This window comes from Balaenoptera acutorostrata, chromosome 1 (assembly GCF_949987535.1).
Source record: "Balaenoptera acutorostrata chromosome 1, mBalAcu1.1, whole genome shotgun sequence".
NCBI lineage: Eukaryota > Metazoa > Chordata > Mammalia > Artiodactyla > Balaenopteridae > Balaenoptera > Balaenoptera acutorostrata.
In genome coordinates this window covers 87,985,699-88,012,811 of record NC_080064.1, presented here as the reverse complement: position 1 = coordinate 88,012,811, position 27,113 = coordinate 87,985,699, and the positions used below count along the sequence as shown (strand labels likewise).

General features: G+C 38.3%; 1 protein-coding gene across 2 annotated transcripts in view; it reads left to right on the top strand.

The window, feature by feature from the left end:
• PLPPR5 (phospholipid phosphatase related 5) overlaps positions 1 to 27,113 on the top strand; it is a 127,630-nt gene that overhangs the window by 24,177 nt on the left and 76,340 nt on the right. For both annotated transcript variants that reach the window (XM_007169544.2, XM_007169543.2), the window contains exons 2-3: positions 17,288 to 17,420; positions 23,330 to 23,580. In XM_007169544.2, the coding sequence (XP_007169606.2) occupies positions 17,288 to 17,420; positions 23,330 to 23,580 (384 nt within the window). The remainder of the gene's footprint in view (positions 1 to 17,287; positions 17,421 to 23,329; positions 23,581 to 27,113) is intronic.

The window sequence follows — 27,113 nt, the reverse complement described above, 5'->3', positions numbered from 1 at the left end:
CCTTCATAGTAACTTACAAGTTCAAGACCTTATTTTTTGTATTGATTAGATTACTTACATCTGTAAATAACAGAAAACTCTGACTTAACCATTTAACAATAAGGAAAATTTATTGTATCACATAACAGAGGGTTCCAAGTTAGGACGGCTCAAAAATGACTAATTTAGTATCTGAACAGTGGATTAAAAATCCAGGTTTCTCCTTTTATTAAATGCTTTTTCAACATCCTTGGAAATGATTGTATGATTTAATATTTAAATTTAGTAAATCGTGTTACTAGACTGTTATCACTGCATTCCTGAATATAATCAATCTGTTTCTCATTGTATATTGTTCATACTGCATGGATGAAATAGTTTTGGCAATGCTTATTTGTGAGGCGTACATTAATATCTGTAGATAAGTGGTTTTAAAAAATCATTGAATTATTAAAAAAAAAAAAGATCCAGGTTTCTCTTCTCTTTCCATTCTGACATACTATGTGTCTACTCTGCTCTTGCTAGCTCCGCTCACAATTGCCCAGTGGCCACCCTTTTTCTAGAAGTCACATGCAAACATGATGATATCTAGAAGAAGAATATTTCTTCTGTGAGTCTCTAAGCAAGAATCCCTGTTACAGAAGCACCCATTCCCAGCAGAAGTCGCCTCATCCCTCCTTGGGCAGAATTTCATTACATGCCCAGGCCTAAACTAGTCACAGATGAGGCCATCAGGACTAGACAAATCATTCATCCCCTGAGGCTGAGGTGGCCCTCATCCCCCTAAAGATCATGGCCATTAGGGAAGGTTGTTAACAGAGCAAAATCAAGGCTCTGTGAGGAAGAGGGATAGTTACCACTAGTTAGGCAAGCAACAGTATCTGCTTCCTATAAGTTTGGGTTCAATCCATGTTTATTAAATAAGGTTTTAGTTTTATTTCAAGATATGAAGAATTTTAATTCACTCGAATATTCTAATGCTGTAATGAATTATAAATACTGATCTTAAATAAACCTTTAAAATGATCAGTACTGCACATAGCACGTTCATTTCAACACTGTTTTGCTTAAGTTCATATGGAGAGATTAGAATTAAAACTTTGAAAGAAAACTTGATTGAGATTTTAATAGCTATCTAAACTGCTGGCCAGAGCACTGTGCTCGGAATTGCTCATTAAGTAGAATTATTTCCTGTTGCTTTTTGAGGGAATGTTTTTCTGAGTATTTGAGTGCTATATTCATAGGATTCAAATACTCATAGGATATCAACTCTCTGTTAACAAATTTACCTTTTGGCACTGAACTGCAGAATTCTCAAAATGCCTGCCAACTATGAAATGTAATAAACAATAGGTCAAAAAATTATGATTTTGAAATGTCCTGCAGCATCAAGAGGAGTTGGAAAGAGAGGCTGCTAAATGAGAATCCTCTTCTCATACCCATGAGAGGACTCTTGTTCTTTCCACCCAGGGTCTGTTCAGGCCCAACACCTCCCAAGATCCTCTGTGGGTAAATCAGTGGTGGAAGCCAGAGAATTTGGAGCAGTTCTTGTGTTCTTTGCACAGTAGTTAGTACTGTACTCTGTAAATGGGGGCTCGTTCAACCTTCTCAAGTGTTGTCACCAGTCTGCCACACAGATGGTCTCAGTGAGGAGACCCTAGGGAGCCAGTACCCTCTGGGTCAACAGGAGAAGGAGCCAGCACTATTAACTTGAAAATATTCCATGCAATAAAAGGGATCAGAAAGACTCATTTTATTTCTGAATGAAACAAAGGACAGAACAGAGGAAAACTGCTTCTAAACCCTTCATTGGATATTGCTGCTCAGAATTCTGGACGTTAGTGCCAGAGGGCTTCGAGCTGGCATTTTATGTTTTCAGAAACCCTCTTGTTAAGTGCTGAGATGTAATGACTCTAAATATTTTGACAGCCTGCAGTAGGACTCAGGAGAGAGGCACAATCTAAGATTATGCCTGGCTTGGATATTTGAACAAGTTTTCTGAAGGGTAAAGGGTCTGGATAAGATCGAATTCCTCCCAAGTGTAAAAGTCAAGGATTCTTATCTAAGGACAGCTTGTTTACATGCATGTTCAAATATATGTCAAAGTTAATCTGAATCTCAGGGGGAATGGTGGTAGGAAAATAGCATAGAAATTGAGTAAGCTGTGTATGGAAGAGATAGTGGACTTCAAAGTCAGACTTCTTTTCCCTTAATAATTTGAATGAATAGAAACATTTTTACATCAGTCCTATAGGCTTCTACTGTTCTATTAAACTCCTGCAAATAAATATATAGTCATTATTCTTTTGAGAAATAATATGAATCTATAATTTTTATTCAAAGTTTTTAAAATAAACTTCCTGCTAATATTATCTGAACCTCCCACCAAACTGCGCCGTCACCAGTACTTCAAATGACATTTCGGGGTAACAGGCTGATTCTAAAAATAAGATGCAGGAGGCTGGGAAGACATTGCAGAAATTAATATTCCCAGCCCCACTGCACTCTGCCTACCCATACAGACTGTACTCTTCGTTTGAATGCACTTAACTGTTCGTTAGAACATCTTATCTATAAGCCTCATCTAGCTTTTTTTTAAAGAACAGATTCCAGTATTTGTACTTTATTCAGAAAAGCTAATTGAGGGAAATTATATTCATAAGTGCTGAAGTTCAGGTGAAAAACTTTGCTAGACTTTTCTTCCTAAAATCAAGCTAAATAATAAAAAATATTACAATGTCAAGTTTGACATTGAGTGATAAAGTAGGTTAATATGGATTTTATAAAGTGCTTTGACTACATTCCTGCAAAAATCTTTAATGATGAATATAATATTAAAATTGGAGTTACACTGCCTGGATTTGAATCTCAGGTCTGCCATTAGCTATGAGACCTTAGGAAAATTACTAAACCTTTTTGTGCCACAGTTTCCTTATCTGTAAAAAGGGATAATAATACCTACCTCATAGGGTAGTTGTGAGGACCATATCAAATTGATATACGTTAAGTGTTTAGAACAGTACCTGGTCCATGGTAAGTGTTATATATCACTTTTTAAGATGACAACAAAGAGGGTGTATTTATGAATTTATATAATAAGTATGTATGTATCATAAGCTTAAATTAAGGGCATTTGGCATAAATAATCAGTTTTCTAAAATGCATTTCCTGTTATATATTGGAAAACCTTACATTGGCTTGCTTAATAAATTCAATGGAATCAGAACTGTTAGGGTTTCACATTTAAGTTATAATTGTACCTTTTCCTAATACGCTGGGAGCAATAAGCTGGAAAGTTACATGTACACCAAATACAAGTGAGACCAGACTGCAAAATAAGCTTATGTGCCAAGATTCAGCTCATTCATTTATTTTTGGGTTTCAATCATGCTAGTCTTTGTACATTCTCATCAGCATTTTTAATGACTTGGTAAAGTAGAAGGATTTCCTGCGTAATCAACATTTATTTTTCTTGAGAAAGTATCTTAAAAATAAAGTCCTTCAAATGTCTAGTCTTTTTTTTTTTTTTCAGTAAAAATGAATGGCCTTAAAAGACATTTGTCCTGGCAGTCTGTTTAAAGATGAGAGAAATGAAAGCCAAGAAAACCGGAAGAAGATGGCCTCAAGGGAAAGATCTGTATGATGAATTTGAAATTGCAGAGAATACTATTTCTGCTTTCCCAGGCAGAGCTGTCACCTCAAAAGCCTATTTTCATCAAAGGAGTGTGTTACTCAGAGTATCAGAGTTTAGTCTGTTGAATGCATATTCCCTTAATGCGGGTAAGGCGCTTGAAGGTGACCACTAATCATTCAGTCCTGTTGTACAACAGAAACTTGTATTTTGATCCAGGAGAAATCTTAACCAAACAGCAGTGTAGATTCTTCGAACTAGCCAAAAAAAAAAAAAAAAAAAATTACTGTCCACTAAAGACAGTAATGAAGGGTTACTACATTGGCTCAGGTCCTGAGATTATTCTCCCCAGATTAGTTGCCAGCAGGCATTCCAAGGAAGTCCAGTAAGGGAACGTATAACTTGTCTGTACTATAGAGAAGAAATGTCATTCTTTCTTAGCCATCGATTGAAAAGATCAGGTAAATCCCACTATCCTTCCCTGGGTGCTTTTCTGCTACACAGATAAGTCTCAAAACACTCCTTAAATGCCACTTTATTTCCCACCTGTGTCATTTTTCAGGGTAATATTTTTCTCTTTCGTGTGAATTATTACTTGGTCTCTTTTGTTTTAGACATTCTTCTCTCCTCTTCCTAATAACTAGGGAAGTGGTGAATGAGTTCATCATTGCTTTATAAAGTTAGCATTTCTCAGCTTTACTTTTTCTAAGGAGCCCTAATTCTTTTATCCAATTATCATAAATAGCTATACTAGCTAATCCTTCCTAAATGTGAATTTTTCTCTTTTTTTTTTTTTTTAAAAAGACTTTGCTTTTACTTACTCTGCCTAGTGTTTCTGGGATACAGCTCTACCAGGATTGTCCCTAGAAGATAGATTGCTAAGATCAAATAAATTTCGGAAAGTTAACAGTTTTCTTTAACAGATTGTCATGCTTTGGGTTATGTAGGAAAGCTAATTGGGAGGAAATTACACTTTTAAATGCAGAAAGTTCAGACAAGAAAGCTTTAGCTACCAGACTTTTCTTCCTAAAATAAAGCAAGATAATACAGCTTTACAATGTCAAGTTGAACTCCAGAACTGGACTTAATGGAGCTGAGTGAGTCCTGACTTCCTGACTTACTACCTGAATGACCTTAGATGAGTCAGATAACTTCTCTACACCTTAGTGTCCTCATCCATAAAATGAAGACAGTAGAGTAACAACATCATAGGTTAGCTGGAAATTATGAATCTTGATGTGCTAATGTGCGCTGTGAGTCTCCAGGAGGGGTTAGAGTTTGCAGCTTTTAGCTGATTTGTTTTTGATCTAGAAGTCTCCCCCCAACCTCCCTAAAAAAACAAACAAACAAGAAAAAAAAAACAAACTACTTAACATCCTGTTGAACTTAGTTTTAGAAGCACTGACATAGGGACATTTAATTACTGCTTGTGCTTCAAAGGCTCATTTCTAAAAACTCCGTTATCTCCAGGTCCCAAAGAATAAATTTTCTCATGTTGCTTTTTGATTGTTGATAAGAACAGGGGAAATTAATTCAAACATGTATTCTAGAAGAGCTTGAAAGCAAGCTAATAACCTGTATACTAGATTTTATTAATTATAAGCTAGCTCTTTTGAGGAATGACAGGTACACTATAACCATACTGGCCTACAGATTTGTGACATGCAGAATTTGACCCTATATGTTAAAATTTTTAAAAAACACTACAAGTATGCAAAATGAATTTATATTACAGTGCTCTTATAATTCATTTTTCTCATAGCTTATGTTCACTACATTTATATGAATGGTTGGGCAAAGTATGGATATCATGTAAAGTTTAATTAGCAGCTATTATTTTAAATAGGAAAGTTTTTTTTAATGGTTTTCACAAGCATCTAGTCGTTAAAAAAAAACAAACAAGAATGAGCATAGCATGTAAATCTGTGCCTTGTTAGGCAGACCGTGTTTCCTTTCTCTGCATCCTCATGCTGCTCCCCCAACCCCCCAACACAACACACGTACGCACCCCAAGATTAGTGGCAGGACTTTCATACTATTCCAACTTATCAAACCATTTTATTATGCTATTCCAGGCATCCCAGATTCCCTTACCACAAACACTAACCCATCACAGATCTGAGCTGGGCAGATTCTTCAAGGGCATCTAATGATAGCTAAAATGTACATAGTGCTTACTCTGTGCTGGCTCCTGTTCTAAGAATTTTGTAACAGTTAACTTATTTAATCTTTACCACAGCCCATGATGCATTATTTCTATCATCTTTTTTTTAATAGATGAAGTCACTGAGGCAAGGAGAAGTTATGTGACATCTAAGGTCATTCAGCTAAGAAGAGGTAAAGGCAGGACTCAATTCCAGGCAGTCAGGTTCTCGAGCCCATACTCACTGTACTGCCTTGGAGACACAAGCATGCCTTTCCCGGGCTTGGAGCAAACATTCCAGGTAGTGTTTCTCCATCCTCTGCTCTCTGGTCCTCAGGCCCTAGAGAGATAATACTGACCACACTGCTTAGACTGGATCCCTTTCTGCAAGGGTGTTTGCTCACTCGCATACTCAAGTCCTCAATCAGCATTTACTCCTTATCTCACCCCTTCTTTGTTCATTCACTGGTAGTATTTGTGTATGTGACCGTAGTGGCAGGGAAGTTGGATGTTTCTCTGATGGCCTCCTGCATTTTAGCCACAGTGAGAAGTGCGGTGAGTAGACTCTGAGCCAGAGAATGAGCATGACCTGCTGGGGTGCTGAGCATTGGGTGACCTGTCAGGGTGCTTCATCTCTCCAAGTCTCATGTAAAACATCTGGAAAGTGAGAGCATTGGATTTCTTTTTATTTTAGGCTTCATTTAACCTCTTCTATAATCCCACCCTTCACTACAATGCCTAGAATAGCTCTTTGCACAGTACAAGTACCTAATAATTATTTGTTCAGATAAATATCTAGAAACCCCTTTTATAAAATGTCCCTGACAAATTTAAAACATGTGGTAATCAGGAGTTTTAGACTCCTTGAAATAGCCTGTAGAGAGCTTGAGGGCTTATTACAACACTAATGTCTGGAACCCGTGCCCAGAGTTGCCGAGTCAGTAGGACTGGGGTGAGGCCTGAGTTGCATTTCCATCAAGTTCCCAGAGGCTGCTGATGCAGCTGGTGTGGAGACCGTATCTGGGAATCACCGCCCATCGAGCACTCTCACATAAACATATCCCTTTCCTCTGGTTTCCCAATTAAAAATGATTTAATAAGATTGTCTCATCCACTGGGTGGTGTGACAGCTTTCATGTGTCTCTTATCCCCTGCTCTCTGCATTTTAATGGGAGTCTCTTTTTAAAGACTACAAACCTTAATTCACAGGAACAAATCTAGTTCTTGGCCTCCTATCCTTCTATCTAAGCTACCTTTGACCCACTGTTGCACCAAATCTGTCCTCTCCCTAAGGTAGTAGGGCCTCCTCGTTGTCGCACACCCACATCTTAACCACTGCTATTAACATGTAAAGCTTAAGAGCATGGGCTCAGGAGGTGGGCTGCCTTGGGTTGAGAGGTTGGTTCCTCACTCTATATCCAATCCTAGACACTTTATCTGTGCTTCGTAGTCTTCATCTGTAACTGGATTTCAATAACAGTACCTACCTCATAGGGTTGTTTTAAATATTAAATTGGTAAATATTTGCAAAGCACTGAGAATAGTCCCTAAAACGTCGTACATGCTATGTGTTTTTGAAATCTTTCTTCCCCCACCTTTATTGAGATATAATTGAAATATAACATTGTGTAAGTTTAAGGTGTACAACGTGTTGGTTTGATACATTTTATATTGCAAAATGATCACCACTATAGCCCTAGCTGACACCTCCAACCCATCACTTGATTACACATTTTTGTGTGTGTGGTGAGAATATTTAAGATCTACTCTTTCAGCAACCTTCAAGTATATAATACAGTATTTTTAGTGATAATCACCATGCTGTACGTTAGACCCCCAGAAGATGTTAATCTTATAACTGGAAGTTTGTGCCCTTTGACCAGTATTTCTCCATTTCCCCAACCTCCCAGCCCCTGGTAACCAAACCACCATTCTACTCTCCGTTTCTATGAGTTTGACTTTCTTTTTTTTTCTTTTCTTTAGATTTCATATATAAGTGATACCATGCAATGTTTGTCTTTCTCTGTCTGATTTATTTCACTTAGCATAATGCCCTCGGGGTTCATTAAAGTTGTCACAAAATAGGATTTCCTTCTTTCTCATGGTTGAACTCCATTCTGTATACACACACACACACACACACACACACACACACAACACATCTTCTTTATCAGTTCATCTATAAATGGACACTAAGGTTGTTTCCACGTCTTAGATAATTGTGAGTAATGCCACACTGAACATAGGAGTGCAGGTAACTTCTATATCCTGATTTCAGTTCCTTTGGATAAATACCCCTCAGAAGTGGGATTGCTGATTATATGGTAGTTCTATTTTTAATTTTTTGAGAAACCTCCATACTGTTTTCCATAGTAGTTGTACCACTTTGCATTTCCACCAACAGTTCACAAGGGTTCCCTTTTCTCCATACCCTCTCACACACTTGCTAGCTCATATTTTTGATGATAGCCATTCTCACAAGTGTGAGGTGATATCTCATTGTGGTTTTGCTTTACATTCCCTGATAATTAGTGATATGGGGCACCTTTTCATGTACCTGTTGGCCATTTGTAAATCTTCTTTGGAAAACTGTCTATTCAGTTCCTTTGCCTACTTTTTAATTGGGTTGACTTTTTTGCTGTTGAGATGTGTGAGTTCTTTATATGTTTTGAATATTAACCCCTTATCAGATACATGATTTGCATATATTTTCTCCCATTCCATAGGTTGCATTTTCATTTTGTTGATTGTTTCTTTTGCTGTGCAGAAGCTTTAAGTTAGCTTTTATTATATGTTAAATGTTTCCCAAATTTACCTCTCAGGGTATCACCTTCATGGTTTCTATCATGGCTGCATATCCCCTCAACTATCATTTATTTTTTCTTTAAATCAATCTACTTTGCTAACAAATTATTATAAAAGAAAACTTGTATTATTACTGTAAATGGAACACCGGTATCACTTGATAAATAGAGGGTAACCAGTGAAAACCAATGTTTTTTTATTCTAGCCAGTTATTTTCTGCTGAGTTACTCTGAGCCTGAGACTTATTCCCTTTTTATGAAAAACAGGTAAATTAGCAAGTTCTAGCTGCTGTAACAAATAAGCCACCACATTTCACTGGCTTCATACACTAGAGTTTTTCACTCATGTAACAGTCCAGTGCAGGGCTGCTGATTCAGGGACTCCTTCCGTCTTGTGGCACCAACAACTGATGGACCCAGAAGTCTCTCTGCTTCCAGTCAACAGATGCAGGGAGAGAACATGGAGAAGTCACCTGAGTTTTTGCCTTTTTGGTCTGAAACTACCATAGGTAATTCATCCTTTGGTGTAAATCACCTAGAGGTGGGTGTGCAGGGAATGTTGGTCCAAGCTAGGTAACCACTTCCCACAGCTACTTTATAGTATGAAAGTGAGAATACAAGTTTTTGGTGGTCAAATTATGAAACATAAACAGGTTATAGCAAGACATAGCCATAGTTTCTGAATTGCTGGGAGGGATTGTGCAACTACTTCTTCACTAACTATATTACTATTTTAGTTCAATTAATTCTCCTCTCTCCTAACCTCAATTTCACTCAGAAACTGTTCCAAGAAGTTAGCAACTGCCTTACTTAGAGAGAGTGAAATCCACATATACACAGAAGAAACCTGTTTCTCTGTATCATGACACAAAATTAATGAGATAGTACCCAGTGTAGCTTTTTACCTCTTAGTATAGCTTAGAACTTTCCTTGGCTAGATGGGAAATGAGCTCTGTCTCTATATATGTCTGTATAATAACCAAGAATGCAAAATGTGGTTGATAGGAACCGACATATAAACCCAGTACCCTCCTACATTTTAAAACTTAACTGTGTGCCATTACTAAACTTTTATGATTTAAAGTTGTTATTATTATTTGACATATATTTGAAATGTGTGAGACACATGCCCAGTACCACCACACTGATTGCATGATTTCTGCTGCTGTAGTACAATCTGAAATATTTTTCCTGTGCTAATTTCAAACCAATGAAGCATGGATATGTTTGAGTGACCACCAGTTGAAGGGGAGAGGAATTTCTAATTGGGTTTTTATAAATGAAAACATAAAGCTATTTGGAGTTTGACATTTGATGAAAGTCTACTATGATGTTATCATCCTGGAAAAAACTTACTTCTGTATTTTGTCATGCAGAAGTAGGGATAACAGAGGGTCAGCCCCTGGGAGCTGAGGTATGAGAGCAACATTATGTGCTCATAACAGAGAAATTTATACTTAGTGATTTATGATTCACACCTGTATTTTTGTAGGTCGCTTTCATCAGCCAGGTGGAGCTTTTTACTCACTGGCGAACATAGTAAAAGATAAGAAACAGGACTGGATACCAGATCTGTGTTCAAAGATGAGATGGAGGCATTGATGGGTCATTTAGGAAGGGGGGCTGTATAGGCCCAGCTCGATAAGCAAGGTAGGGTTCAAGCAGCTTCATAATGTCAACACTGAGTTCAGTAAAGCATGATGGAGTGACTCAGAGGGTGGTGTATCACAGGGAGCATAGTACTTCATTTTGGTTGGTCAGTGGACTGTAGGGCTCCCATTTACAGGCTGGGTGAGGTTCAGGAGCACACCTGCTTCCTCCAAGGAGGTAGACTGTCAGGGTGCAGTGGGGACAGGGCTGTGACTCAAGGAACAGCACAGTTGCTCAGACACAGCTCTGTGAAGCAGTGACAGCCCTTCCGCATCAGCTCCTGAGCCCTTGGTGGGCATCTTATCACATTCCAGATATATTGTCATGGACCACGAATGACAGCAACCTTCCATCGAGGTTGCCTGAGGGCTTCCAATGGAACTGGGGGAACAGGGGCCTTCCCCTCTCTTAGCAGGGGAGGCATGATGGTGGGATGAGGTTAGTGAGCCCAGATGAGGGGAGCTGGGAGGCAGATGCAAGAAATGCAGTGAGGGTCGACTGCTGTGTTCTTACTGTGCCAGCCTACACCCCCTCTACCAGTAGAGTCTTTTTTTTTTCTTTTTTCTTTTATTTCCCAGTGAATGGGGAGCTTTTGCTGAGGTGGGGGAGGAATGCCCCCAATGAACTGCCGGCCCATGGGAAGCGGGTTGATTCTCCCCACCAGAGCCACAGGTGTCCTTCCGGATGTTCTACTCCTCATTCTCTGTAGCCGGCTGCAGCCTGTGGCAGGCAGGAGGAGGGGCCGTGCTTCCTCTTGGTGGGTCTCCGTTAACACTGTTCATCATCTCAACTCTGTCTGGAAACAGCTTTCATTTATAAGTTCACAGAGAAAGGGAATTTTATCAAGGAAAACTACAAAGCTTTTAGCATCTCCGTCTATGGCTTCCATACCCTTGTCCTGTCATGTTTCCCTGTCTCCCACTCCCAGGAGAGAAAGCAACCAATTATGATCTTTCCCCAAGGGCTGCTTTGGGAATCTACTGAAAATGGCAGCCAGTGACTCCAGATTAAGAACTCCTTCTTGACAATGGTGAGAAATGACCAAAGCACCAGGTCCGCAGTTACACATAAGAACCTAATGCATGCAGTAGAAATATGAAGAAATTTTACTGGAAAGAGAACCTCAAAATAATAATGGCAGAGTTAGAAAGGGTGGTGTGAAGCTTTTTTGGTCTTTGTGGGAAGACTGGTGTGTGTGTCAAAAGGATCAGGAAAGTCTTTTTCTATACTCAGTTCTCTTATATCTGGAGATTCCAGGAGTTATAAAAGTGCTTTGTGCCCCAGCACCTTTCCCTTAAAGCTGTAGAAATGCTAGGAGTATGGTGGGACTCCAGGATGTAACCTGAGCATTGAGGAGTGTCAGTAGTGATCAGGGGGCTGACCTGGCTTAACCTGGAAAAATTAGAGGAAAAGCTTCCACATTCTTAGGTAAAGGCTGCGGTCAAAATAGCTCTAAATTTGGATTCAGATTCTGGTTGTGCCAGTAACAACCATGTTTGACTTCTTTATTTCTCTCTGGGCTGGTGTCCTTATCTATTAAGGGCAGATTGAGCTCGATTTCATTCATTCATGCAGCCATTCATATTTATTGCCGATCACTGGGCTTTAATGTGGAAATATAAAGATAACATTATACAATCCCTGTCTCAGAGAAGCTCTCAATTAAGTGGAGGAGACAGATGTTACTGATACTTGTAAAAGCGTGTGTAAAGTACCATAATAAATATACAAAGTGCTATTGGAACACAGAGAGGGAGGGAGGGATGGGTTGTACCAGGAATAGAGTTGCAGTAGAGTAGGCAGTATGTAAATTATGTCTTAAGAACAGAACTGCCTACCATTGCCTATCATAAGCGTGGACCAAGTACACAAGCCAGAATGTATGGGAATGCCTGGTATGTTGGGGAATGAAAATGTTTAGCTGTGACTAGAACATAGTGTGTCTGGAGGCTTGTAAGGGAAGCTGAGAAAGATGGGTTTAGGTTCACCTGTAAACAGTCTCTTACAACAATTCCTGTTACTCCATTGGCTATGAAGACACACTGGAAATTGTAAATAGGAAATTTGGATTGCACACAATTTGAGCAGGGAAAATGCAAGCACAGAGGTGAGTTCTGAGAGTATAAGAGCAATACAAGAATATTAAAATATAAGAGCAATAGAAGTTAGCAATTGATAGAGAGAGGCAGAGGAGGGAAATGAAGGTTTCAGCACGGTGTGTAAGGGTGTGAGAGTTTTAGCCTGTGTGTCCAAGTTGGACAGGAGGTTTAGGGTGGGAGACTGGAATTTCACTTTGGATGGGAGGACTTTGAGGCTTCAGTATGTAGGTCTGAGTATGTTGAGATGTTGCTATTTGATAGGTGGTTGGAGACCTGCATCTGGAGCTCAGGGGAGAGAGAAATATTTAGGACTTGTTACAGTAGCAGGGGTTGGTAAAGACTTAGGAGGAATGAAATCCTCTAGGGAGGGCTTCTGACAGGTCAAGAGAAAAAGAACCTGATAAAATCAGGGAACACAGAATTTAGGTCTGCAGTTCACTGACCAGAGCCTCTACCTCCAAGGCAAACTCAGTCCACTTTAGCCTTATGTTCAGGTCAAGTTGAGAGCTACAAGGAGAAAGGCTATCTCCTTTCCTCTCCTAATACTGTCTTCCCCATAGGGCTTCCGTCCAAACCCTCTACATCTGTCTAAGAACTATCCTTCCTTGAAGCGTAATAAGAATCACCCCCTGTCTTTCTTTGATGCCATGTTAATTTGGGTTCTTCTAGAAGCAGGTACCAAATGTGATTAGATATATACCATATATTTATCAAGGGAAACACTTGTAAAAGATAAAAGTTGCAGAGTGGTAAACCAGAGAAGGCAAGGAGAACCTTCAGACTATGATGGAGGGCTGACCTTTGTGAAGGAGAGGGGGAAGGAAGGAGGATTGGGTAGGAAGCACCTCAGAGTACAGCACAGTTCCAAGAAAGGCCAGAATCATGGGGAGTCTTTAGCCCACATCTTAGAGGAATAGACTCACCTGGATTCCCCCACCATGCCTAGCCATTGCCAGGAGGAGCCTGCAGGAAGTGTGGCCTCAGCAGGGACTCAGTATTTGATCCAGAGGAGTGACAACTGGGAACATCAGACCAAGAGCCTGCCCAGAGCAGGAGATCCTAGTGACACACTTCATGGCCACCATAGATGCCCTCAGTGACTCAGTGACGCTTCCTAAATGTTCTACTGGCACTTATTGTCCAAACCAGTCAAAAGTCAGCATTTACAGCCTTGCACCATTATTAATTATCTCACCTTGTGTCCGCCCAACTAGATTATAAACCCTTCCTTAAACATCAGTGCAGTGTCCTTAACTCAGAGGCATCTAGGTACTCATCGTAATAAGAATTGTGTTATTTTCATTACTTGAATTTATCTGAGAGTTGTAGCAATGGGAGTTTTGACTTAGGAAGTTGGGATGAGGGAAGTTAAGAAAGAATATGATTTGGATGAGGAGTTCCACAGATGTCACAGTGAAGGAGGGAGAACTAGAGCATGGGAAGCAGACATACCCACTGAAGGAAAGCAGACACTAGGGCCTAGGCACATGAATTTGATGAGATGAAGTCCAGGTAGGCAGACAGAAGCCAGTATCCAGAGAACATGGTAGAAAGTGCTAGTCGAAGGGCAAGAACTAGCACGGAGGAGGTCCAGCAAGATATAATGGATGGGAGTTTGAAGTAGACATCACTGCAGCTCTCTTTTTTTTGAGAACTAACCTTTCTACCCACCAGGCAGTTTTCATACACCATATCACACCTTCTTAACCTTGGTTAATTGGACCGAAGAGACACCTGTCTCAAGCTGAACCTTCTGGGAATTTTGAATTGGGGTTCAGTAAATCTAATTAGTTGAATTTTCCTTGAACTGAGCTGACATGTTGAAACAGGGCTCTTGGAGACTGCTGGAGCACTCGTGTACCCTAGGAAGCAGGAGAAGCGGCTGCAGAAAGACAAGAATGAGTCAGGCATTCAGAGACGAGCTGAGATGAGAGACAGCATGACTCCAGAGAAGAAGAATGAGACTGAGAGAGTAGTTGCCTGGACTCCTGAGAAATTTCCATCCCTGAACCTAATCCTGTGCCCTTCACACTAGGTTCTGAGATAACCCACCAACCTTAGAATAAATTCCCTATTCTTAATCCAGTTTGAGTGGGATTCTTTTAGTAGCAGCCAAATAATATTGACTGAGACAGTGTTTTGACAGATATGCTCAAGACACAAACAGGAAACTCAGAAACATGCAATGTGCAGGGATACAGACAAGCAAGAGGTTAGCATTAGGAAAACTGGGAAGAGTATCCGGACAAAGCAGCTTTTAGTCTGGTAAGTAAATGGGTAACCAAGTCAGAGACTAAACATACAGGATCTGCTTATAGGAACTAGGGTAGAGGGTAGAGCCTTCTTCACAAGAACAAGGCAGAAAAAGGTGGTTCTTAGGAGTCAGGTAAAAGGTCAGAGGCAGATTAAGACCTTCCGATCTATTGAGGATGGGATTCATTCATGCATTCAGTAAGAATTCTTGGGTATCTACTACAGTCTAGGGGGGTTAGTGTGTTAACAGACTGAGTTGTGGGTTCAGTGTACTGTGGGGTGGAGCCAACCCGGGAGTGGAGACCCCATGATACGTGCTGTGGAGAAGAGAAGGCTCAGAGGGCAGAATCGGGGGGCATCAGTCAGCTCATGATGTGGAGTGGATGATAGAATGTTAGAATTTGGCACATTCTGGGGTAAAACAGACCTGGAAGAAGTTGGAACTGAGAACTCAGAAAGTAACTTCTTTCAAGGAGCAGCAGAGAGGAAGGTAGGGCATGAAAAAGTGATTCAGAATGGAAGATAAGAAGGTGTCAGACACACAGCTTGTCTATTTGGCAGTTTCTCCTAGGACCCTGGTGGCAGCTGATGAACCCATAAAATATACCTGTTGTGCCTGTTTAGGCTGACCTGCTCGACTTTGCCAAAGTTAAAAGTTTCAGGAGGATTTGCAAAGCTATAGACTCTAGCCTTTGCTAATTCAATTCTACCTTACCAGATAGGCAAGACTAGATTCCTTTAAAGTAATTCAGCTCAACATCTTCTGGTTAAACTTTGAACCCTCACATACTTGGAAGAAGAAATATAGTAGAGGAAAAGGAGGTAGAAGGAAGGATAAAAATTAAGAGATGCCTCATAATCTGTTGCACGTGTTGGGATAAAATTAGTCAAAACAGACACTTAATCTCCTGTGATCTCCTTCTCTACCTCCCACTCATAATTTTGAATATCTGGTAATCGTAGGTATATCTTTTCACAAGGACTCCAAAATCACTTCTCCAGGGGATATCAGGGACTCCCTATATAGTGCGTTATTTAACCTTGATAAGATGACCTAAAAACTAACCTAAACAATGACAAATTAGGAGACATGCTATTGGCTCCGGTTTCTTTTCTCATAATCTTATTTCTAGTGTGGTTGTTTGTGGTATTAAATAGAGTCAGAAGATCTAGGGCTGAGTCAGAATTTTCTGCTTGGCTTCTGACTGGCCTTATGGAGAGCAAATTATTTAACCTCCTCAAGCTTTCATTTCCTCATCTGTAAAATGGTATTATGACACATGACACTTGTTCTAATACCTTGCTGGGTGATTTTAAAGACCATGTATAAAAACTAATGAAATGGTACAAACACCAGTGGAAGATAGCCAGGTCCTTTCATAAATCACATAGCTGAGTAAAGAATCTGTATCAGAACCTAATTTTTCTCCTCACTAGCTCTGTGGCCTTTGACAATTCATTTGAGTTCCAAGTCTTGTTTTTTTTCCCTTGTCAAAGAGGTATGATAATATTCTCTGTTTCATACAGTTTTTATGACGATTAAAATGACATATGTATACTAAAGTATAAAGAATATATTAGTGATTACAATTCTTAATAATGTCCCAGAATAGAATGATACTATTTTGATTATATTTTCTTGTTATAAAAGTATTAATATAATTTTATATTAGTATATTTATATCAGATCCTTTCAAGATTCTTTTCTTTTTTTTTAAATAAAAGCATTCTTTTTAAAAAAATATATTTATTTAGTTAGTTATTTATTTTTTATTTGTTTGCACCGGGTCTTCGTTGTGGCATGCAGGATCTTCGTTGCGGCGTGCGGGATCTTTAGTTGCGGCATGCAGGATCTTTTAGTTGCAGCCTGTGGGCTCTTAGTTGCAGCATGTGGGATCTAGTTCCTTCACCAGGGATCGAACCCAGGCCCCCTGCATTGGGAGTGTGGAGTCTTAACCACTAGACCACCAGGGAAGTCCCAAGATTATTTTCATTGAGGTTTGTTCTGATATCTATGGCAGAGTCAAATTTAAATGAGACATAATCACTTAAAAATGAAACTTGAAATTCAATTACAGATAAAAAATGAGTGCATCCTTAAAGCAAAGATCTTTCATATATTTCACTTTTTTTTTTTTTTTTTAGAATTTCACTTTATTTATTTATTTATTCACTTTTGGCTGTGTTGGGTCCTCGCCTCTGTGCGAGGGCCCTCCCCAGCCGCAGCGAGTGGGGGCCACTCTTCATCGCGGTGCGCAGGCCTCTCACTATCGCGGCCTCTCTTGTTGCGGAGCACAGGCTCCAGACGCGCAGGCTCAGTAGTTGTGGCACACGGGCCCAGTTGCTCCGCGGCATGTGGGATCCTCCCATACCAGGGCTCGAACCCGTGTCCCCCTCATCGGCAGGCAGACTCTCAACCACTGTGCCACCAGGGAAGCCCCTATTTCACTTCTAATGAAGTCTTTTAGAAAGCAAAAATGTTCAATAGTCCATTTTTATTCATAATTTATCAGTTTAATAATTTTTTGAATTGAGGGAAATATGGGTTTTATATATATAGGGATAAGGTTATAGTAAAAGGGTCTGGTTACCCAAATATGGTTCAGGTTTATATTGAGATTATTACCACTCAAAGGAAGTCCTTTTTTTGCATTTTTTAAAAATAAAAATATTCTACATTTATACTGGTTAAATTCTAATGTTCTTTAATCTTTTATTTCCTTGGAAGATAATAGTTGGAGAAACTGCTGTGTTTTGCCTACAACTGGCCACAAGGGATTTTGAAAACCAGGAGAAAACTATTTTAACTGGAGACTGTTGCTATATAAACCCACTGGTGAGGAGAACTGTGCGATTTCTTGGTATGTGTTCATTGAATTGTTTTTATTGTTGCTGAAACAGTGTTTATGTATAAGCCAACCTTTAAAATGACCAGCATATTAACTGTATTCGAATATTAGGTTATATTTTCTTTGAAATGTTTCAATTTGGTTTTTAAAAATAAACACTGCATACTATTTTCTCTCCTGTTTTGCAAAACTCCATTTCGTGGTGTCATTTCCATATTATTTTAAGGAAAACAAATCCCACCATACTTGGATATTTAAATTCTAAAAGAAACTAAAAATTACATAATTAAAAGAAATGATTTACTATGTTTATTAAATTTCAGAAACAACGCTTAGGTAGAAATGATAACCTAGGTTGGTTATCGAACATCATGAAGGACAAGAAAAATAGCTGGACAAATAAAAGAAATGCTGTATTTGTTAATTATCATAAGTAGCAATCCATGAACTACTTCTGAGGTGTTTTTTTTACAAAAAAATGGTACAAAAAATGGTACAAAAACCATTTTTTACAAAAATGTATTGGTGATTTTATTAGGGGACAAGATTTACTGATACTTTAAATCTCAAATTCTAGCACTAATGATATGAACATTGACGAATTACTGAAAATCATCTCAATTCAAAAGACACTTGGCCAAGACAGGTTTTTTTAACTGAAACAATAAAACTTAATATAGGTGATTATTTCCTGGCTTTATCAAATAAGAAAAAGTGCATCTATATATACTAAATAACATTTAACATTCTGATCAGTATTAAGATTACGGATACTGTAACCCTTCAATATATTTCTCATATTGATGGGAACAAGATGAAGACTTTGGAGATATTATGCACAGATCACCTAATCCATATATAAACCCACTAAAGACTAATCAAACGTCATCATGCCTTTAAATCTCTCTGGAGATGAAAGGTCTTCATATCTAAGACTTCTTTTTATTGCCATCAACTTATACATCCCCACAGCCCTCATTTATACTGTTGAAGGGATAGCTTTTATATGAAACTTTAAAAGTTATATTTTTCACATGCATCAATACTGTGTCCTTGACCCATTTAATCTTTGCATGAGAATCATTTAATAACAAAATAAGCAATAATATACTCAGAACTAAAGTATTTTGATGAAGTTGAACCTTCCTAAATATTGTTAAATTATATTATGCCTACTTAAGTAAAATATTTTTATTCATTTACACACATATTTCTAAAGAATATACAGGCATACCTCCAAGATATTTGAGCTCAGTTCTAGACCACTATGATAAAGTGAATATGGCAATAAAGCAAGTCACATGAAGTTTTTGGTTTCCCAGTGCATATAGAAGTTGCGTTTACACTCTATTGTAGTCTGTGCAATAGCATTATGTCTTAAAAAAAATACATACCTTAATTAAAAATACTTTTAAAAATTAAAATCACTAAAAAATGGTAATCATCACCTGAGCCTTTAATGAGTTGTAATCTTTTTGCTGGTGGAGGGTCTTGCCTCAACGTTGATGGCTGCTGACTGATCAGGGTGGTAGCATCTGAAGGTTGGGGTGGCTGTGGAAACTTCTTAAAATAGGACAACAATCAAGTTAGCCACAGTGATTGAGTCTTCCTTTTACGAACGATTTCTTTGTGGCATGCAATGCTGTTTGATAGCTTTTTACCCATGGTAGAGCTTCTTTAGAAATGGTAGTCCATCCTCTCAAACCCTGCTGCTGCTTTATCAACTAAGTTTATGAAATATTCTAAATCCTTTGTTGTCATTTCAACAGTCTTCACAGCACCTTCACCAGGATTAGATTCCATCTCAAGAAACCACTTTCTTTCCTCATCCATAGAAGCAAATCCTCATCCATTCAAGTTTTATCATGAGACTGCAGTGATTCAGTCACATCTTCAAGCTCCACTTCTATTTCTAATTCTTCTCCTATTTCTACCACATCTTCAGTGACCTCCTCCACTGAAGTGTTGAACCCCTCCAAGTCATCCATGAGGGTTGAATCACCTTCTTTCAAACTCCTGTTTAATGTTAATATTTTGACCTCTTTCCATGAATCATGAATGTTCTTAATGGCATCTAGAATGGTGAATCCTCTCCAGAAGGTATTCAGTTAACTTTGCCCAGATCCATCAGAGGAATCCCTATCTATGGCAGCTACAGACTTATGAAATGTATTTCTTAAATAATGAGACTTGAAAATCAGAATTACTCCTCATGACCTGCAGAATGAATGTTGTGTCAGCAGGCATGAAAACAACATTAATCTCATTGTACATCTCCATCAGAGCTCTTGGGTGGCCAGGTGCATTGTCAATGAGCAGTAATATTTTGAAAGGAATTTTTTTTCTGAGCAGTAGATCTCAACAGTGGGCTTAAAATATTTAGTAAATCATGTTATAAACAGATAATGCTGTCATCCAGGCTTTGTTGTTCCATTTATTGAGAAAAGGCCGAGTATATTTAGCATAACTCTTAAGGGCCCTAGGCTTTACAGAATAGTAAGTGAGCATTTGCTTCACCTTAAAATCACCAGCTGCATAAGCCCCAAAGAAGAGAGTCAGCCTGTCTTTTGAAGCTTTAAAGCCAGGCATTTTCTTCTCTCTAGATCTGAAAGTCCTTGATGGCATCTTCTTCCAATAGAAGGTTGTTTTGTCCACATTGAAAATTTGTTATTTAGTGTAGATAATCAGTAATGATCTTAGCTAGATCTTCTGGATAGCTTGCTGCAGCTTCTATATCAGCAGTTGCTGCTTCACTTTGTACTTTCCTGTTATGGAGATGACTTCTTTCCTTAAACCTCATGAATCATCCTCTGCTAGCTTCAAACTTTTCTTCTGTAGCTTCCTCACCTCTCTCAACTTTTATAGAATTGAAGAGAGTTAGGGCCTTGCTCTGGATTAGGCTTTGGTTTAAGGGAATATTATGGCTGGTTTGATCTTCTATCCAGACCACTAAAACTTGCTCCATATCAGCAGTAAGGCTGTTCCGCTTTCTTAACATCCTTCAAGAACGTTTCCTTTGCGTTTGCAACTTGGCTGACTGTTTAGCACAAGAGACCCAGCTTTCAGCCTATCTCAGCTTTCGACTAAGCTTCATCATTTCTAGCTTTGATTAAGAGTGAGATATGTGACTCTTCCTTTCACTCGTACACTTAGAGGCTATTGTAGGGTTTTTAATGGCCTAATTTCTTTTTTTTTAAATTAATTAATTTATTTTTTTCTGGCTGCATTGGGTCTTCATTGCTGCGCACGGGCTTTCTCTGGTTGAGGCTACTTTTTGTTGCGGTGCGTGGGCTTCTCATTGCGGTGGCTTCTCTTGTTGCAGAGCACAGGCTCTGTGCACGTGGGCTTCAGTAGTTGTGGCTCACGGGCTCTAGAGTAGTTGTGGTGCACGGGCTTAGTTGCTCCACGGCATGTGGGATCTTCCCAGACCAGGGCTTGAACCCGCGTCCCCTGCGTTGGCAGGCGGATTCTTAACCACTGAGCCGCCAGGGAAGTCCAATGGCCTAATTTCAATAATGTTGTGTCTTAGGGAATAGGGGGTCCTGAGGAGAGGGAGAGAAATACAGGGGAACGGCTGGTTGGTGGAGCAGTCAGAGCACACACATTTATCAGTTAAATTCACTGCCTTGTATGGGTGCAGTTTGTGCTGCCCCAAAACAGTTACCATAGTAACATCAAAGATCACTGATCACAGATCACCAATAACAAATACAATCATAATGAAAAACTTCGAAATATTGGGAGAATTACTAAAATGTGACATAGACACGCAGAGTGAGCAAATGTTATTGGAAAAATGGTGCCAATAGACTTGCTCAACACAGGGTTGCCACACACCTTCTATTTGTAAAAAAAAATGCACTCTCTGCGAAGCCCAATAAAGCGAAGCTCAGTAAAACGAAGTCTTCCTGAATGGCACACAGTAAAGTGTGCTTTTAAGTCTCTGCATGTTTCTTACTTCTTACATGATTTTATAAAATATTTAGGAGTGCTTGGTTTGTTTCTTGTTTCCTTGTTTATCATGATTTGGACGTTTCTAGTTTGTTATAATAAAATGGAAGCTTGTGCGCAAAGCATTACTGCATAATAGGACATCACTCTTCATAGTGACTTTATTCTGGAGGTCAGCACAGTGGATACACTCATGAGATCTCACTTTAATAAGTATCTTTGTAGTTAACTTCAATATTGGCCTTGGGCCTGATGCACTATTTTAATTCTAAAGCACATTTGGGAACTTTACAAGTATCGAGAGACATTTCCATATCCTTATCAAACATTCCTCTGTATTTTAAACAGGAAAACTTATTGTACCAGATAAAAAGAATGGTTTGGTTAAATAAAATGAGTACATCTTAGCCTAGATTTCAAGAGAAGAGAGGTGAAGACTTGACATTTAGATTCCCATGCTAGACCATGAGATTTGGAAAGAGATAGTATATACAGTAACATTTTATTGAGCTTTGTTCTTTTCCATTTCTCTGCTTCTGCCAGATTTCTGATTTTAGTAACATTTACTTGTATGGCTCATGGAATGCTGGTAAGATGTAAAGAAAGCTTTTCATTGCTTCCTTGTAAGTTTTTTCAATAGAGAACTAAGGTATTTGTTTCATGGTGGTTTGTATGCACATAGAGTTTTGCTATGTGCAGGTTTGGGTGCAAGAACCTTGCATAATGTTACATAATATTTTGAAAATGAAAAGGATAGTCATGTATCTAATCCTGGAAAATTATTTGATCCTGGTGATTTGCAACACAACTGCCAATAATTATGTAAAGGCTTAGGAAACAAACAATCCAGAAATATATGACAAAGAAAAAAAAGCATCTAATTATCATAATAGAATTATATGACTTTTTAATGAACCGAGTGTTTGGGAAGTATTATCTTGGCATAGTTTTAAAATGTCCTGATGGATTTTATTACCCAAAATTATAAAAGAACGGATTTCTTTACATCGATACCACATCCTTGCTGATTGTATCTGTAAGTTTATTGACAATGATGCCAAAGAATTTATTTCGCCTATGCTATCTAAGTAGAAAGATAAGTTTTGGCCATAATGACCAATGACATTGAATTTAGAAAATATTTTTGGTATTTGAGTAAATTGGCATGTTCCTTACAGAAGGGGGAAAATTTATGTACTTAATTTTATACCTTCAGGTAAACAAAGTAAATAAATTTTACTACTGTGAAGATAATTTAAACATTATAATCTAATTGCTTTATTATTTACTAAATTGTCCCAAATTTGATAAATTGAAACTCAAGCCATAAAAGATAAGGCGGGACTTAGCTGTATATGACTTTAAAAAATGTGTTTCTGATGGCGATATAGAGATTAATCTGAAAACATTCTGCTTTATTAAGATTTTCCATGATATTTAAATGAAGACTGATGGCATTGGATTTTGCTGCTAATTGGCACCTCCAGCTGAGTTAATATCAGTTTGAATGAGCTTAAGAGGCATAATCAAAGGGAGATGACTGCTCTGCTTAATGTTAGTAAGATTAAAAAAAAAATTCAAAAATAGGGAAAAAATAAAGATTACTAACATTAGCAGAAGGTGATAGACTGAACCCTCTCAAGGGAAACACGTCTCCATTTAAAAAAATCACATTATCCAAACACAGCCTTAGAATATATTTTCTTCTTTTATCGTCTTATAAACCTGCCGTGCATAAAAATGTAGCCAGTGGTAGACAGCTCAATATGTTAAATAATTTAACACTCCCACTACTTCAGAAAGCAAAGAGAGGAGCTGGAGGGAGTGAAATGGAAGGAACCGTATGTATATATATATATATATATGTATGTAGGAACTATTTTATAGTTTCTAAAATATTTCCATCTTGGTGTATTGTAAATTGAACCACAACAAACCAAACAGTTAAAATGGTGTGTTTTCTTCCTCAGGAATTTATACGTTTGGACTGTTTGCTACAGACATCTTTGTAAATGCTGGACAAGTAGTTACAGGAAATCTGGCTCCACATTTTCTCGCCCTGTGTAAACCCAACTACACGGCACTTGGGTGTCAGCAGTATACGCAGTTCATCAGTGGGGAAGAGGCCTGCACGGGCAACCCGGATCTCATCATGAGAGCAAGGAAGACATTTCCATCCAAAGAAGCGGCTCTCAGTGTCTATGCAGCTATGTATCTGACAGTAAGTAAGAATTAGAAACCATTCTTAGTTTGTCTTTCTGGTAAATTCTCCCAAAGTAGAAATTATTTCTCCCTGCCATAATGGAAGTCACAGCAACAGCTTTCTGCAGGACATTTAATTTATTTTTAATAATAGCTGTTTACTGTGAATAAAATTAAGTCAGTTGACTCTTATGAGATTATGTGTGGGTATTTGGTTGTATTAAAAAATATAGCCATTAGCATTTCCATTTGAGAATATGCTTGTCTTTATTATTAAATAGGGCTTAATGGAAACAAATTTGTCCTAAAGCAGTCACCATAAACTTGTAATAGTGCAATTAAGAGAACTACCCAGGCCTCTTAGCTACCTACTCAAGTTCTAATGTTCTCTGGTGAAGGTGGGGAAAGAGGCACTCTTTTTCCAGAGAGTTCTTTTGTTATTGGTAACTATATCATCTTAATATCTCAATGAGTGTTTTAATATTTTCTCATAGAACCAACCAAAATGCCCTTAAAAATCATATATATTGTCTTTATTCTTGAGTATTTGCCATCATTTTAGTGGTAGGAGCCAGGCCCTAAGTGCTGCTATCTTAGGACATTTAGGTGGAAGTAATTGGTCACAGCTGAGTGCATTAATGACAGGCAGGAGTACAAAGAAGGGCAGCCTTGGCAGACAGCTCTTGACCCCAGTATTTATATCCATCAGTCTTTCCCTCTATCACCAGAATGTGCCTTGCCAGCTATAACGTTGAACTCCCAAAAGTGTGCTTTGAAGGCTTTTCCATAGCTACAGTAAAAAGTGCAGAAAATTTTTCCTTTTGGAGTTCTCCTGTCCAACAGTGCCAATAACTACTTCTGATTTCAGCTCATTGATGAGACCTCAGGACCAATTTGAAACCAAATTGGATAATTTCTAATTACTTGAAAAAACGCAGAATTATTTTTACCTTCAGCGAGCTATTTGATTATGGAAATGTTTCTAACGCTCCTGATGCAATCTTGTCAGTTTATCTGTAAAAGAGAGAATATCTGCTGTGACACCTCTACTTGAGATTGGAGATAAAGGTTACTAAAGAAAGGACAATTTAAGAGAGGAACTATGGCATCGTACATAACATTCACGATGGCAGGGTAACTTTGGAGGTCATAAGGGTGTGTGCATTTTAACATTTTGAAAGTTTTTAATCCAAGCTAATCTACCACTCACTACCTGGACTTCTTTTTTTTTTTTAATTTAATTTTATTTTTTTATACAGCAGGTTCTTATTAGTCATCCATTTTATCCACATCAGTGTATACATGTCAATCCCAATCTCCCAATTCATCACACCACCACGCCCACCTCCCCCACCACTTTCCCCCCTTGGTGTCCATACGTTTGTTCTCTACATCTGTGTCTCTATTTCTGCCCTGCAAACCAGTTCATCTGTACGATTTTTCTAGGTCCAACATATATGCGTTAGTATATGATATTTGTTTTTCTCTTTCTCAGTTGCTTCACTCTGTATGACAATCTCTAGATACATCCACGTCTCTACAAATGACCCACTTTCATTCCTTTTTATGGCTGAGTAATATTCCATTGTACATATGTACCACATCTTCTTTATCCATTCTTCTGTCGATGGGCATTTAGGTTGCTTCCATGACCTGGCTATTGTAAATAGTGCTGCAATGAACATTGGGGTGCATGTGTCTTTTTGAGTTATGGTTTTCTCTGGGTATATGCCCAGTAGTGGGATTGCTGGGTCATATGGTAATTGCATTTTTAGTTTCTTAAGGAACCTCCATACTGTTCTCCATAGTGGCTGTATCAATTTACATTCCCTCCAACAGTGCAAGAGGGTTCCCTTTTCTCCACACCCTCTCCAGCATTTGTTGTTTGTAGATTTTCTGATGATGCCCATTCTAACTGGTGTGAGGTGATACCTCATTGTAGTTTTGATTGGCACTTCTCTAATAATTAGTGATGTTGAGCAGCTTTTCATGTGCTTCTTGGCCATCTGTATGTCTTCTTTGGAGAAATGCCTATTTAGGTCTTCTGCCCATTTTTTGATTGGGTTGTTTGTTTTTTTAATATTGAGCTGCATGAGCTGTTTATATATTTTGGAGATTAATCCTTTGTTGACTCGTTTGCAAATATTTTCTCACATTCTGACGGTTGTCTTTTCGTCTTGTTTATGGTTTCCTTTGCGGTGCAAAACCTTTTAAGTATCATTAGGTCCCATTTGTTTATTTTTGTTTTTATTTCCATTACTCTAGGAGGTGGGCCAAAAAAGATATTGCTGTGATTTATGTCAAAGAGAGTTCTTCCTGTGTTTTCCTCTAAGAGTTTTATAGTGTCCGGTCTTACATTTAGGTCTCTAATCCATTTTGAGTTTATTTTTGTGCATGGTGTAAGGGAGTGTTCTAATTTCATTCTTTTACATGTACCTGTCTAGTTTTCCCAGCACCACTTATTGAAGAGACCGTCTTTTCTCCATTGTATATCCTTGCCTCCTTTGTCATAGATTAGTTGACCATAGGTGCATGGGTTTATCTCTGCGCTTTCTATCTGGTTCCACTGATCTATATTTCTGTTTTTGTGCCAGTACCATATTGTCTTGATTACTGTAACTTTGTAGTATAGTCTCAAGTCAGGGAGTCTGATTCCTCCAGCTCTGTTTTTTCCCTCAGGACTGCTTTGGCTATTTGGAGTCTTTTGTGTCTCCATACAAATTTTAAGACTGTCTATTCTACTTCTGTAAAAAATGCCACTGGTAAGTTCATAGGGATTCCATTGAATCTGTAGATTTCTTTGGGTAGTGTAGTCATTTTCACAGTATTGATTCTTCCAATCCAAGAACATGATATATCTCTCCATCTGTTGGTATCATCTTTAATTTCTTTCATCAGTGTCTTATAGTTTTCTGCATACAGGTCTTTTGTCTCCCTAGGTAGGTTTATTCCTAGGTATTTTATTCTTTTTGTTGCAATGGTAAATGGGAGTGTTTCCTTAATTTCTCTTTCAGATTTTTCGTCATTAGTGTATAGAAAAGCAAGAGATTTCTGTGCGTTAATTTTGTATCCTGCAACTTTACCAAATTCATTGATTAGCTCTAGTAGTATTCTGGTGGCATTTTTAGTGTTCTCTATGTATAGTATCATGTCATCTGCAAACAGTGACAGTTTTACTTCTTCTTTTCCAATTTGTATTTCTTTTATTTCTTTTTCTTCTCTGATTGCCGTGGCTAGGACTTCCAAAACTATGTTGAATAATCGTGGTGAGACATCCTTGTCTTGTTCCTGATCTTAGAGGAAATGCTTTCAGTTTTTCACCATTGAGAATGATGTTTGCTGTGGGTTTGTTGTATATGGCCTTTATTATGTTGAGGTAGGTTCCCTCTCTGTCCACTTTCTGGAGAGTTTTTATCATAAATGGGTGTTGAATTTTGTCAAAAGCTTTTTCTGCATCTATTGAGATGATCATATGGTTTTTATTCCTTAATTTGTTAATATGGTGTATCACATTGATTGATTTGCGTATATTGAAGAATCCTTGCATCCCTG